This window comes from Syngnathoides biaculeatus, chromosome 6 (genome assembly GCF_019802595.1).
Source record: "Syngnathoides biaculeatus isolate LvHL_M chromosome 6, ASM1980259v1, whole genome shotgun sequence".
Taxonomy (NCBI): domain Eukaryota; kingdom Metazoa; phylum Chordata; class Actinopteri; order Syngnathiformes; family Syngnathidae; genus Syngnathoides; species Syngnathoides biaculeatus.
In genome coordinates, this window is record NC_084645.1 from 29,829,375 (window position 1) to 29,841,340 (window position 11,966).

The 11,966-nt window shown below is 42.7% G+C and overlaps 1 protein-coding gene across 1 annotated transcript in view; it reads right to left on the minus strand.

Moving 5' to 3' along the window:
- Window positions 1–11,328, minus strand: part of pik3c2a (phosphatidylinositol-4-phosphate 3-kinase, catalytic subunit type 2 alpha) — a 40,657-nt gene extending 29,329 nt beyond the window's left edge. Inside the window, exons 1-2 of the mRNA XM_061822155.1 lie at window positions 11,171–11,328; window positions 2,234–3,477 (exon numbers count right to left, since the gene is read on the minus strand). Coding sequence (XP_061678139.1) covers window positions 2,234–3,406 — 1,173 coding nt within the window. The 5' untranslated portion in view covers window positions 3,407–3,477; window positions 11,171–11,328. The remainder of the gene's footprint in view (window positions 1–2,233; window positions 3,478–11,170) is intronic.
- Between the last annotated feature and the right edge of the window lie 638 nt (window positions 11,329–11,966).

Sequence of the window (11,966 nt, forward strand, 5' to 3'; positions counted from 1 at the left end):
TGACCTGTTTGCAAACATGGAAATCGATCAATCTGAAGTGCTTGTTTCAAGCTGTGCCGTTTCAAAACAGAGGAACCAGTGACACTGAAAACAAATCAGCTTCCTCTTTCGATCCGGAATTGACTGTGGGCAGCAATTTGCACTTCCTGCGATCGATTCAAGTCTTCACAAAGAGATTTTAGCTCATTCCATTGTTAGACGTTTGCCTGCATCTCTTGGATGGTAAACAAGGTGAAGCTAAGCTCTCACTCAAGTTGCTCGCAATGCTTTTGACATCACTGCACAGCAACGGGAACCATCACCTAATGCTAAGTGCACTGCAGCATACTTAAGATGTAATTAGAGCATTAAAAAAAATAAATCCCAAGAGTCTGGCGTGGGGGGGGGGATCTACAAGTCTAGGAGAGTTCAGATTTGAGAGTTGAAGATTAATTTCCACAAGCAGATAAAGATCAGCAAGAAGATAGACAAGCAGCCAGGCAGGCAGGCAGGCAAGCAGGAACACGCTCAGTCCGTCTGCGATGGCAAAACGCTTCAGTGTGTTTGTGGTATGTCCCAAAATTTTGCTGACACAAGTGAGGTTCTGAAGCTGTGAAGCATTCTCACACTCTAATTTCCCGAAAAACAAGTGTTCATTGCTTGGATGTACACTTCAGATACAATCAGGAGCAGTTTTAAGAGCTAAAAAAAAAAGGTTTGCATGTATTGGAACTAAATCATAACCCATGCAACAAATATATTGTGAAGAAAGCAGACACGAGTTAGTATTTTAGGACATTCCAGATCCTGGTCCCCATGGTGACTGTCTTAGATACTTCTGTTCCAATCAAAGTGTTCCTTCATTAGTAAATCCCTAAGATCAAAATTAAGATGAGCGACTTGAAGGACTCTTCAAACAGACAACGGCTAAGATTCAGTGAAGTCAATGGGGTAACACTGAGCCTTAGGAGTGCAGTTGAGTTATACACCCGGGGAAAGAAAACACATTGGCCAATTGTTGACATAAATGAAGAATGACCATCCTTAAATAACTTTTTGATTTCAACCAGTACTATTTTAGGAGACAAACCCTTTCTTGTCATTATACTCATGCACTTAAAAACAGTGAAGGAATGACCGCCTCTGCAACTCTCACACAACCCAAAAAAAACAGATCAAAATTACCCCCAAACAACATATGGTAATTGAGTCTTTAGGGTAGAAGATGGGAGAAATACTCTCTGCCACTCACCCACAACACTGTCCTGAGGCAATGTTCTAAATATTCCTCTTAGACCCTGAGCCTACTTATGTTTGAAACCACAAATTGAAAAATAAAACCCTGAGCTAATTGGAAAATAAGTACAGAGGATGTGAAGATACAGATTGCTGAGTGCAGTAGTCAGACAGAGGCCGAGTGACCAATACCGGCGTACAGGCAAGGATGCGTTTTAACTTTGCCCGTAATGATGTGTTAATCCATCCATCTTCGGGTCATGAATGGGCTCCAGTCTAAACAAACTGATTGATGGCACTTTACCAAAGCATGGTACCATCTTAGCTTTATTTGTCTCAGTTTGTACTGAGAAACCGAACCATGCAGCCTTAAACACATCATCACTTGGAACGATAGACTCCCCCCCCCAAAAAAAAAAAAAAAAAATTCACCAGGTGAAAGAGCCCAATATCATCGGAAGGTAAACTGGGTGCAGCAAAAACTGAGCACTGCACCCAGCCAACTGGAGAATGTGACTAAAATACAAGTTAAGCAACAGGAACTGTGAAAGCAACAGTCACCATGTCTTTTTTTGTCATTTTTTAATCAATGGAAATGCAAATCTTACTTTTTAAAAATACAGAGATCGATGACCGATCTGCTTGACTAATGGACCATCAAAAATGGCTTACGTCACCCATGTTGTATCAATTGGGGACATTACATACCTTGTAGTATCTCTTAGTACCCGATTAGTAATAGCATGTACAGCTGTGATGAATTCAGTACGGACAAAGCGTGCTAATGGGCTTTGGAATCTGGGGTTTTACCACTTTAAAATTGAGCATAACTGTGGCTCTCCTTTCCGTCGTGGGAGGGAAATACAGTAAATATTGATTAAATACCCATTCAAAGAACAAAAAATTCAATATAGTAGGGTTGTGAACGATGAAATACTCCATAGAGAGGGAACACTATGTCCAAATGTTCTGAACACAAATGTTCTTAAGTAGGGAAGCGTTGAATGTGCATGCCTACCTGACTGTTGGCTTTGTGCGGCGAGAAAGTTCCTGGGATGTTGAGCGAGTGGCTCCTTGTAACAGCAGCCCCTGTCGAAGCCCTCCTCGGTTGGGACCGGGCAGACCCAGATGCCTTCCCCTCTAGCGGGGGACTTCTGCTACTGCGTTTCCCTTCCGTCTCAAGCACTGCATCCCAAGGGTCCCCTGCAGACAACCCCTGAGCCACGTCTGGATCATCCCCCGGCGACGTGCCCACTTCCTCGTTGTCGGCTTTGCGCTTGGTCAGTGGGTCCAGATCCAGCCAGTCGAAGCGGCTGATGCACGGGGATTCCGTTGCTGCTGGCTGCTGGGCCGCCGGGTTGGGTGCCAGGGAGCCAGAGCACCCCAGAGCGGAATCTAGGTCAGTGCAGCCCGACTTGCCATTCTTCAAGTATTCTGAGGTGCTGGCAATCTTATCAAATAGCTTTGCCATTTCTGGATCCACGGCAGGCGGCGGGGGGAAGACCATGGTGGCGGCTGTAGCGGCAGGTTGTATGGAAGTGAAGGGCAAGAAAGAGGTCTGCTGGGCAGCCAGGGGCATGAAGGGCGACATGGTCGGAGTGAAACCATTCTGAAATGCCCCTGGCTTGGTGAATGGAGCGGAAGGGAACAGAGGTGCCGGCTGATGGGTGGGCGTGGACCCTGTGGAGTTTGATGGAGTGGACAGGATAGGTGTCCATTGGGAACCTTGGAAAGGGGATGAGCTACACGTATGGCCGCCGGGGTAGGAAGCGCTGAGATTAAACCCCAGCAGTGACGACGGGCGGGACACTTTACTGTTGGCCCCAAAGTTTTCATCCAGCAGGAGCTTCTCCAGCTCCTCATTGGTCAGTTTGTCCACATCAATGTCCCTTAACTTGTTGGCTTCTGGCTGCTTCTTGGTCTCGGGGAACACAATGAGGTCCTTTTCTGGTCTCTTAGAGGCTGGTAAACATTGGGGCACAACAGAAGCAGAAGCAATGTTGGTGGCCTTGGCCTTGTGTGACTTGGGGGAGGACGCCACATTATGAGATGAGGAAAAAGTTTGCTTCTTATCCCTCTGTAGCTTTGCTAAAGCCTCTTCTTCCATTCGGAGGGCTTCCTCTTTTCCCACAAGCCCCTTTGATTGGGGGACATCCATCTTAAACCCATTACCTCTCGATATCTGGGCCATAGCGTCAACTGGAAGAGGCCATGAGCATGATGAGTTGTTACATCAGGACTGCAAAACACAGCCTCATACACCTAACAAAGAAAAGATAGAGTCAACGTGACAGAAAAAAAGAATGTATAATTATACTTCCAATTAGCTTTGTTGTTCTTAAAATGTTTTACACCAAGTACTACCAAAAACAGGGTTCTAACAACCTTTTTGAGGCTGAGGGCTACCTCTTGAGCACCGGTCGTATGAAGGGCTACATGACTTGTTTGCGGAAAACTTCAGATTCAGATCATTACACGTACATAAAATATTTTTGTTTGAATTTATTGTAGTAAATGGCAATACAGGTATTTTAAAATTTTAATTCACGTAAGCAAGTCAGATTCAGAATTTAAAGCACAAATAATAGGAACAATTTGTGGCCTATGGTATTTTTAGAACATACTTCACGGGCGCCTTATATGGTCCTCGCGGGCTACCATACCGCGTTGGTGACCCCTGCCCTAAAACATTACTCGGCTCTCCAAGTACCACCATAATGACCAACGTTCAATATAAACGGCCCAAGTCTTCATCAAAATTTTAGACTAGCGTTTTATGCCTAAAAAGTAGACGACACAAATTTTATTGGCTTAATTGGTATCTGCCAATAAATTGCATTGTGCTGATCGAATATGTCAGAATTCGCCAAGCCGATCAATGCTCAAAAGACATTTACTTCGCGTTACCTTTGAGCAGAGTATGTTTGAAGTCACAACCTAGTTCTATTTTTAACCTTGTCAAGTGTCTTTATATGCAACGGCAAATAAATTTATAAAAAAAAAGTAATAATAATAGATAAAAAAATAAACATGGCATGGGACGGACAAACACAGTGACTGGATGAGACGATAAGACAAATTTTCTCTTTCACAATTGCACATACAGATAGCTGCAATAAAATCTTACATTCTGATACCACCATATCACACATTTTGTAATCACTGGGATTTATCTAGTCAACTGGGCAACTGGGCAGACGTCACCGTCGGGATCAAAAATGTGTGTTGGTGGTCATGGCTGCTCAGAAGAGTACGTTCATTTCAGGATTGCTTTGAGGTATGTGCCCTTACTTATAATACGATACGAATCACAACCAGGCAGTTTGTAGTTATGTAGCCGAGCTACTGCTAGTACTTACGGTTGTGTGTAAAAATCCTGATGTTCTCTCGAATCATGCTTTAAAGTTTCAGTACGTGAAGTATTTAACTTCAATAAAGTAATTTGAGTATAGTAAGGCAGCACCTATTATTTCTGTCATGTTGTAATGTTGGTTAGACGTGTCTGATTGGGTCACATGACCTGACTAGAGCAGTGTTTTCCAATCTTTTTGGAGCCAAGGAACAGACTTTACAATTGAAAAATCTTATGGTACACCAACAAATAAAAATGTCAGAAAAAGCGGATACATTAATTCGTGTATATACTTCCTGCCATCTAATAGAAGACCATTGCCGTAATTTCCGGCCTATAAGCCGCGACTTTTTTCACATGCTTTCAACCCTGTGGTTTATGCGGTGATGCGGCTAATGCGTGCATTTTTTCTAACTGCCGCAAGAGTGCACAAAGGTAAGAGTGAGAAGGTAAGAGTGAGACTGAATATATGTGCCGAGGAAGTGAATTTTACCCATCCGGCCCTGTTAGCGCTGCGCTCCCGTGTTACTGCCGTGTCTCAGTGATTTTTACCAGTATGTTGTTTTTTTTTTTTTTTTTAACCGGCCCTGTTACCGCAGTGGCGCTACCATTAAACTCTCTGTGTATAGTCTCTTTGTAAATATCTCATGTTTCAATGTCGGCTTCAATGTGGGCACTTGCGGCTTTTACACGGCTGCGGCCTATGTATGTACCAAATGGTATTTCCTTTACAAATGTACTGGGTGAGGCTTATAACCAGCTGCGCTCTGTAGGCTGGGAATTACAGTATTTGTCTGTCACTATGTCTCGCCGGCACAAATACAAGAACAGACATAAAATAATTTAGGTTTTTTTTAGAAATTAATTAAGTACATTACATACGGTAAATAAACAGACATATAGCTCTATCTTGTGATTGGATCAGTGATCTGTTGTTTTTTTTTTGTTTTAAACTTGCTAATTAGTGATCAGTCCCAAAAATCCTGATCACGTGGAGTTGAAAATTAAATCACCCTTAAATGCATAAAAATAAAACCATTTTGGACGATTACATTAAAATTTATTTTACAAAAGTTAAAATTTGTGGCTGGAAAAAAATTCTAAAAAACATTGTAAAAGTTAATGCAAATGTATCAAACTGCTCTCTACCGAGGCCAGATTCTTAATACAGTAATCACCGACACACAATCACGGAGAGCAACTTAAAATTGCAACCACAAAAACGAAAACTTCATTAAATGAGACACACTACACATCTTTTCCACAATTTAAGTTTCCAGGTATCTTAACACCCCAAGGATTAAGTATTTCAGCCTACGTAGTTTCCCTGAAATTTGCCAGCTTTGAGGACAGTTAATGCTTACCCTGTCCCCTCAACCGTGATGTCACTGTTGAGCATGGATTTTGTTACCACAGTGGCGTGGTGCTATGTGGTTCCGACGAAACAAACAGCTGATCCAACTGCATACCACCAAACCGCCATCCAACATTTAGGGAAGACGTTTTCTTTTTACTGTAATGACTCATTTATAGTGAGTATGACCCGATAAGACTAATTGGTCCAGGAAGCAATTGTTTTAGTCATCTACTTCCCATTTCACTTTAAGAATGAGCAACATTTTGTGAACGTAGGCACTTTAACTGAATCTTGAACAATGGATGTCATGTACTGGAGTCTGTCCTGCTTGTATTTTTGAGTGAAAGGTGAAGACCAATATTGACCAGCTTGACCTGGTAGCAAGTGCTAAAAAGAAACCAAGAAATAATCGCAGCAAACTCCTTAAAGGTGGCATTCATCTCGCCACCACAGGGTTGAGTGAGTTCCTTCTCTCGCCAGGCACTACTGAGCAACAAACCCCCACTCTCCTCCCATTGTGGTGGAGGAGACTGGCTAATGTTGGAGCTCGCCTCACACCATTGTGCAGCTCAAGAATTTGGCATACTAAGCAACCTTGGGTGGTGGTGGTCTGTCTGTCACTCTCTCTCTCTCTCTCACGCTCTTAATGTTTCTGGCTTGGCCTCGCTCTCTCATCAACAAAACTGTGTGATCAGCTGCGCTCACACCAGCAGGCAGTGCAACTATCCTGAATAAGTACAGAGTCATCATATTTCGGTCTCAAAACCAATGTGAAGTAAACCTAAGGAAATTTGTTGTCACGCTATAAAATAAAACTTGTCTTGGCTATTTCGTGGCCTGTTCCGATGATCAGATCCATCCAAGGCGATGTCAACAGTCATGCACGAGCTCAGTCTAAAGGATGACAGTTCATCCTACTTGTGTGCGTTTTACTGTTTGATAGTGCTCGGGCTGTCCATCCATCCATTCATTTTCTTCCACTTCTCTGGGTCGGGTCGCGGAGGAAGTAGCTTCAGCAGAGATACCCTGACTTCCCTTTCCCCAGCCACTTCTTCCAGCTCTTCCGGAGGGATCCCGAGGCGTTCCCAAGCCAGCCGAGAGACATAGTCTCTCCAGCGTGTCCTGGGTCATCCCCAGAGGGAGAGCCCGGACACCCTGCAGAGGAAACTCATTTTGGCCCCTTGTTCTTTCGGTCACGACCCACAGCTCGTGCCCATAGGTGAGGGTAGGAACGTAAATAGAGAGCTTCGCCTTTTGATTTAGCTCCCTCTTTACCACAACGGACCGATACAAAGTCCGCATCACTGCAGACGCTGCACCGATTCGTCTGTCGATAGTAAGTTTCTTCCGCCTTGTCCCGTTAGAGGTTGCCACAGCGAAACGCTCAGATTTGTTTGGCACAGTTTTTACGCCAGATGCCCTTCCTGACGCACGCCCTCTCGGGGAGTGGAGGCCTCCAGTGTGATACGAACTCATGACCCCTGATTGACCAAACCAACACTCAAACCACTGAGCTATCCGTCTGTCGATCTCCCTCACTCATGAACAAGACCCCAAGATACTTGAACTCCTCCACTTGGGGCAGAAGTGTTGGGACTGACTGCCTTAAACGCCAATCACTGTGTGTATTGAGAGTGACAAATGACTAGCGAATCACAATCCAAATGTGACAACTTGAACGACTCCAAAATAAAAGTCCAACAAATGAAAAATCTAGTTTGATTGTTTGAAAACTATTTATTGAACTGGTAAGCCAGCATGCTGGCATGTTTTGAACGTCCCATTTTAGCTTCCGCATCTAAGGATACACATGCTTTTCTTTTTATTTTAAAATGGCTTACTTTAACGAGAATATCTCATCGTACCTTGGCCACGGGAAGAATCCCACCCGGGACCCTCTTGCGCTTGTTGTCAGAGCCATAAATCCCAACAGACCGGAACAACCTGGCGCCTTTCCAGCTAAACTGCTGCTACTTCGCCAGCTTGCTAACTAGCTGCTCTATCTTTTCTAGCTCAACTTTCTCCCATTAAATGGGAGCTACGTGCCTAGCTAATTGACGATAAGGTGACCAGTTGGGTTTTTTTATGCGACAGAAGAAAGTGAGAAGTTATTTACTTTAAACTTTGCTTGCTAATGTGCTGCAACATCATCCATGTTGCGGTCTTGAATCTTATCAGCTATAAATGAAGTGAGACTTTAGAGCTCCTCTTTCATCTATAACCATTTTAAAAAACAAAGAGTGTATGAATGGGGAAGAATTTGGTGGTTATCAAACATTGCTTTATTGTTATTTTTTTTATATTATTTGTGTCCCCTTGAGAAAGTAATTGTACCCCTCAATATCCTCAACACATACAGAGGATTTGACAATGAAAGCATACCATAACTAGTGTTTAACAATTTTACGTAATGTTAATTTTTTTTAAATGGAGAAAAAAATGGACACTGGGACAGTTCAGTTCCATTTCCGTCAGGTGGAAAACAATGGAGGGAAATACACCCCCAAAAAAATCCACCATGGCTGACTTTTTCCAAACTAATCCAAGCCCATTGTACATCACAACAATGACATTTCTTTGACGCCATCTAGAACCTTCCAGATTCCAACCTCAAAGTGATGTGTTGAGGTAGAGCAACTGGCATTACTGTTCATTTGGTCCTCAAAGATCCATCCTCAATAGTTAGCGCTGTCAGGCTTTTCGAAGCTAACAAAAACACAAGAATCCCAACTCTTTGTATGCGTACGCTCCAACGCAAGTAGATCCGTATATGGCAGTAGGGAGCAAGTAAGCGAAGAAAGGAGAAGAGTTGAGCCAAGACAAACTCCAGTACCGAATGGCTTCCACTGCATTATGGCAAAAAAAAAAAAAAAAAGGGGGGGGGGGTGGAGTGGTGCTTTAAAATTAAAACAACATTCGAGCTGTCGGGCCGCTGTGCTCTTTAAGTATTCAGGAGGCAGCCGAGAATGCTCGCTAGAGCGGAAACAAATGGAGAATGCATGCAGAGGTCACAACAAAACAAATGCACCCCCCCTCTCAAAAAAAAAAAAACAAACTCTTGGAAGATACTCAGTTCATTCACTTCCTCCATGAATTGACAAAACTGCACGCAAGTTGTTGTTGCTTGAGCTTTGCAATCATGATTCAAAACTGCCAATGTTAGCAGTTTGCCAGCTCAAAGTGCAACATTGCAACGTGAACGTCTTTAAAATGGGAAATATGTAACCCGGGGTAGACACTCCGACAAAAAACAAGACAATTTTGTAATTGGGCAACACGTTGTAAATTAATCCCAGATTTGGATTGAGTACAGTAAGCAACCACCCACTTGCAAATTTTGCCTCTGAGCATTACTAAAACTTTCAGACAGAAAAAAAAAAAAAGTGCTCTTAGTGGAACAACAATGTAATGAAAGATTTCATTATATATCTGAAAAGTAGGCAAGGCGGCCTTTAAGGTTGATGTACCAGAAAACGGTGGTAAACCGAACAAGATGATGTAGAGAGAAGTCGAGATCGCAATTATCAACCGGTAATGACTACCTGCTCAATTTAAAAGGGAAATCCACTGATTTACATTAACAATGTATCCAATTGGTCACGTAATATGTATTCTATTTTGACAATGTGATGTCAAATCTTCTCTCATTTAATAGTGTTTTGAGAAGACTTTTAGCGACAATTGCGAATTTTCAGGGCTGATTTTTCAGATTTACTATAACGGCTGTGTATGTAAGTATTCCTCCTTCTTCCCGATCAACCGATACTGCTAGTTCTTCATCAGATGAGGATAAATTCCTTGCCTTTAGCCTAGCTTTGGCGTCCAGGGCTCACGGTCTCAGCAGCCAAGAAGGTCGCTCGCAGCCTCCGCTGGAGCTTGACGCCCAAGCTAGGCTAAAGGCCTCCGCCACCACCGAATCTCGGCGAAAGGCCTCCGCAACCTGAAAGCTCGGCTCGTGGCCCGCCACCGAGCTCGCTCGTCAGACTCCGCATCATTCCTGTTCAAAGAACCATCCGGGGCTGCCAGTCCGGAGTTCCCGGGGGCCTTTGTTTACGGACTTATGTCACGCGTAGGCCTCCGAGTAGTCAGAATCCGCGTCATTCTGCCCGAAGAACCATCTGAATATTCAACATTAATTACACGCAGAGGTTCAAATCTGTATGGAAGTATTCCTCCATCTTCTCGATCAACTGCTATTGCTATTTCTTCATCAGATGAGGATAAGTCTGAAAAATCAGCGCTGGGAATAATGGTGTCCCATGTAATCGAGCGTTTGGAACGGCACGGTACACGCCACATATGCCCACGTTTATCATGTGACTCGTGAAAATGGCAGCGCCCCTAAAAATTTGTCATTGTCGATAAAAATCTTCTCAAAACACAATTAAATGAGAGGATTTAGCATCACATTGTCAAAATAGAGTACATATTGCATGACCTATTGGATACATTGTTCATGCAAACCACTGGATTTCCCCTTTATTAATGTACAGAAAGTGTCCAATTCAGGACAGTAGTTTCCCATACGCAGTATTAAAAAAAAAAAAACTCAACTATTTTTTTATTATAGTAATACATTGGGCCATTCTCAAAGTTAGGATTTAGCTGTCACCACATCCAAAGCAGCAGGGACCGACGATGACACAAATTTACAATTTTTTAATCAACATTTTAAAGCAGAAAGAAGCTAGTTTGGAGGTAAAAAAAAATATGCACTCACTTGTTTTGTGTTTTTTTTTTGTTGTTGTTGTTCAGCCGTATACTAAATCCTGACATCAGGCACGACTAATTTGCTAAAACATCAAAAATAAGTTAACTAAAGAGGCATTTTTAATCCGCCGGCGAGTTTTGCAAATGTCAACACTCGTTTTCGAAGAGCTTCCAACTCCAACTTTGAGTTGGCTGCTAAGTTAGCCGCTAACAAAATAAAGAGAGAAAGCCAGGTTTGAATACACATTTAAAGCCAACACGCGGTTTGATTCCCTTAACATTAATGCTAATAAGATGACGATGTGGTCGGCGTGAGTTATATTTAAATGATTTAAAAAGTAGTCGCGATTTGAGCGCTTCGCTCCCACAACAAGGAAGAAAAGCAGGTTTTTTTTGTCAGACGGGAAGCGGCCGCTTTCAGTCCGGTGGATGTGCCGCGAATTCGAGGCGAAGAAAAATTATAAATTTATTTTTATAAAAAAAAGTTTCGACAAGGAGGAAATTTTGTGAGCGGGGGGAATATGTCACTTTCTTACCTTTTAGCGATGCGGTGTTTGGAGCCATTTTTGTCCCGCAGCTGCATTTTTTTTTCCATCCACTTTGCACGGCGGAGACGTCAGTTCCTGTGGAGGTTGGACGAAGACTTTTTTTTTTAGGGGGGTGGATGTGGGCGAACTCGATGATGGAGGCTATGAATATGACAGCGGGAAGGGGCGCCATCTTGCGAACAACTTCGAGATTGTGTGATCACCTCATAAACGTCATTACGACAACTTCCGCAATTTGTAATTTATTTATTTTGACAAATTTATTACTACGTATTTTGGTGCAACTTTTTTCAAATATTGCGGTGGCTATACAATGATTTACACAAAAAGATAACCTGAAATGCTTTGGTTTGACATATACAGACATTTTGAAGTAAACAAATAATTAAATCTGACATACAAAAAAATACAATAAGATACAAAAGACTGTTAAATAAATCTGATTAAATGAATTAACACCCACAGACACTGTTCATACAGGAATAATTTTATGTACAGTCTTGAGGTTTTTTTTTTCATTGTTTAAATGGCAGTCAAAATATTTATTTATCATATACCATCCAAAACACTGAAAATGAATACAATGAAAAATATCCATCCATCCATTTTCTTAGCCGCTTATCCTCACGAGGGTCGCGGGGAGTGCTGGAGCCTATCCCAGCTGTCAACGGGCAGTAGGCGAGGTACACCTTGAACTGGTTGCCAGCCAATCACAGGGCACATAGAGACAAAAGGGCGCGTCCACAATCACACCTTGGGGCAATTTAGTGCCACCAATTAATGT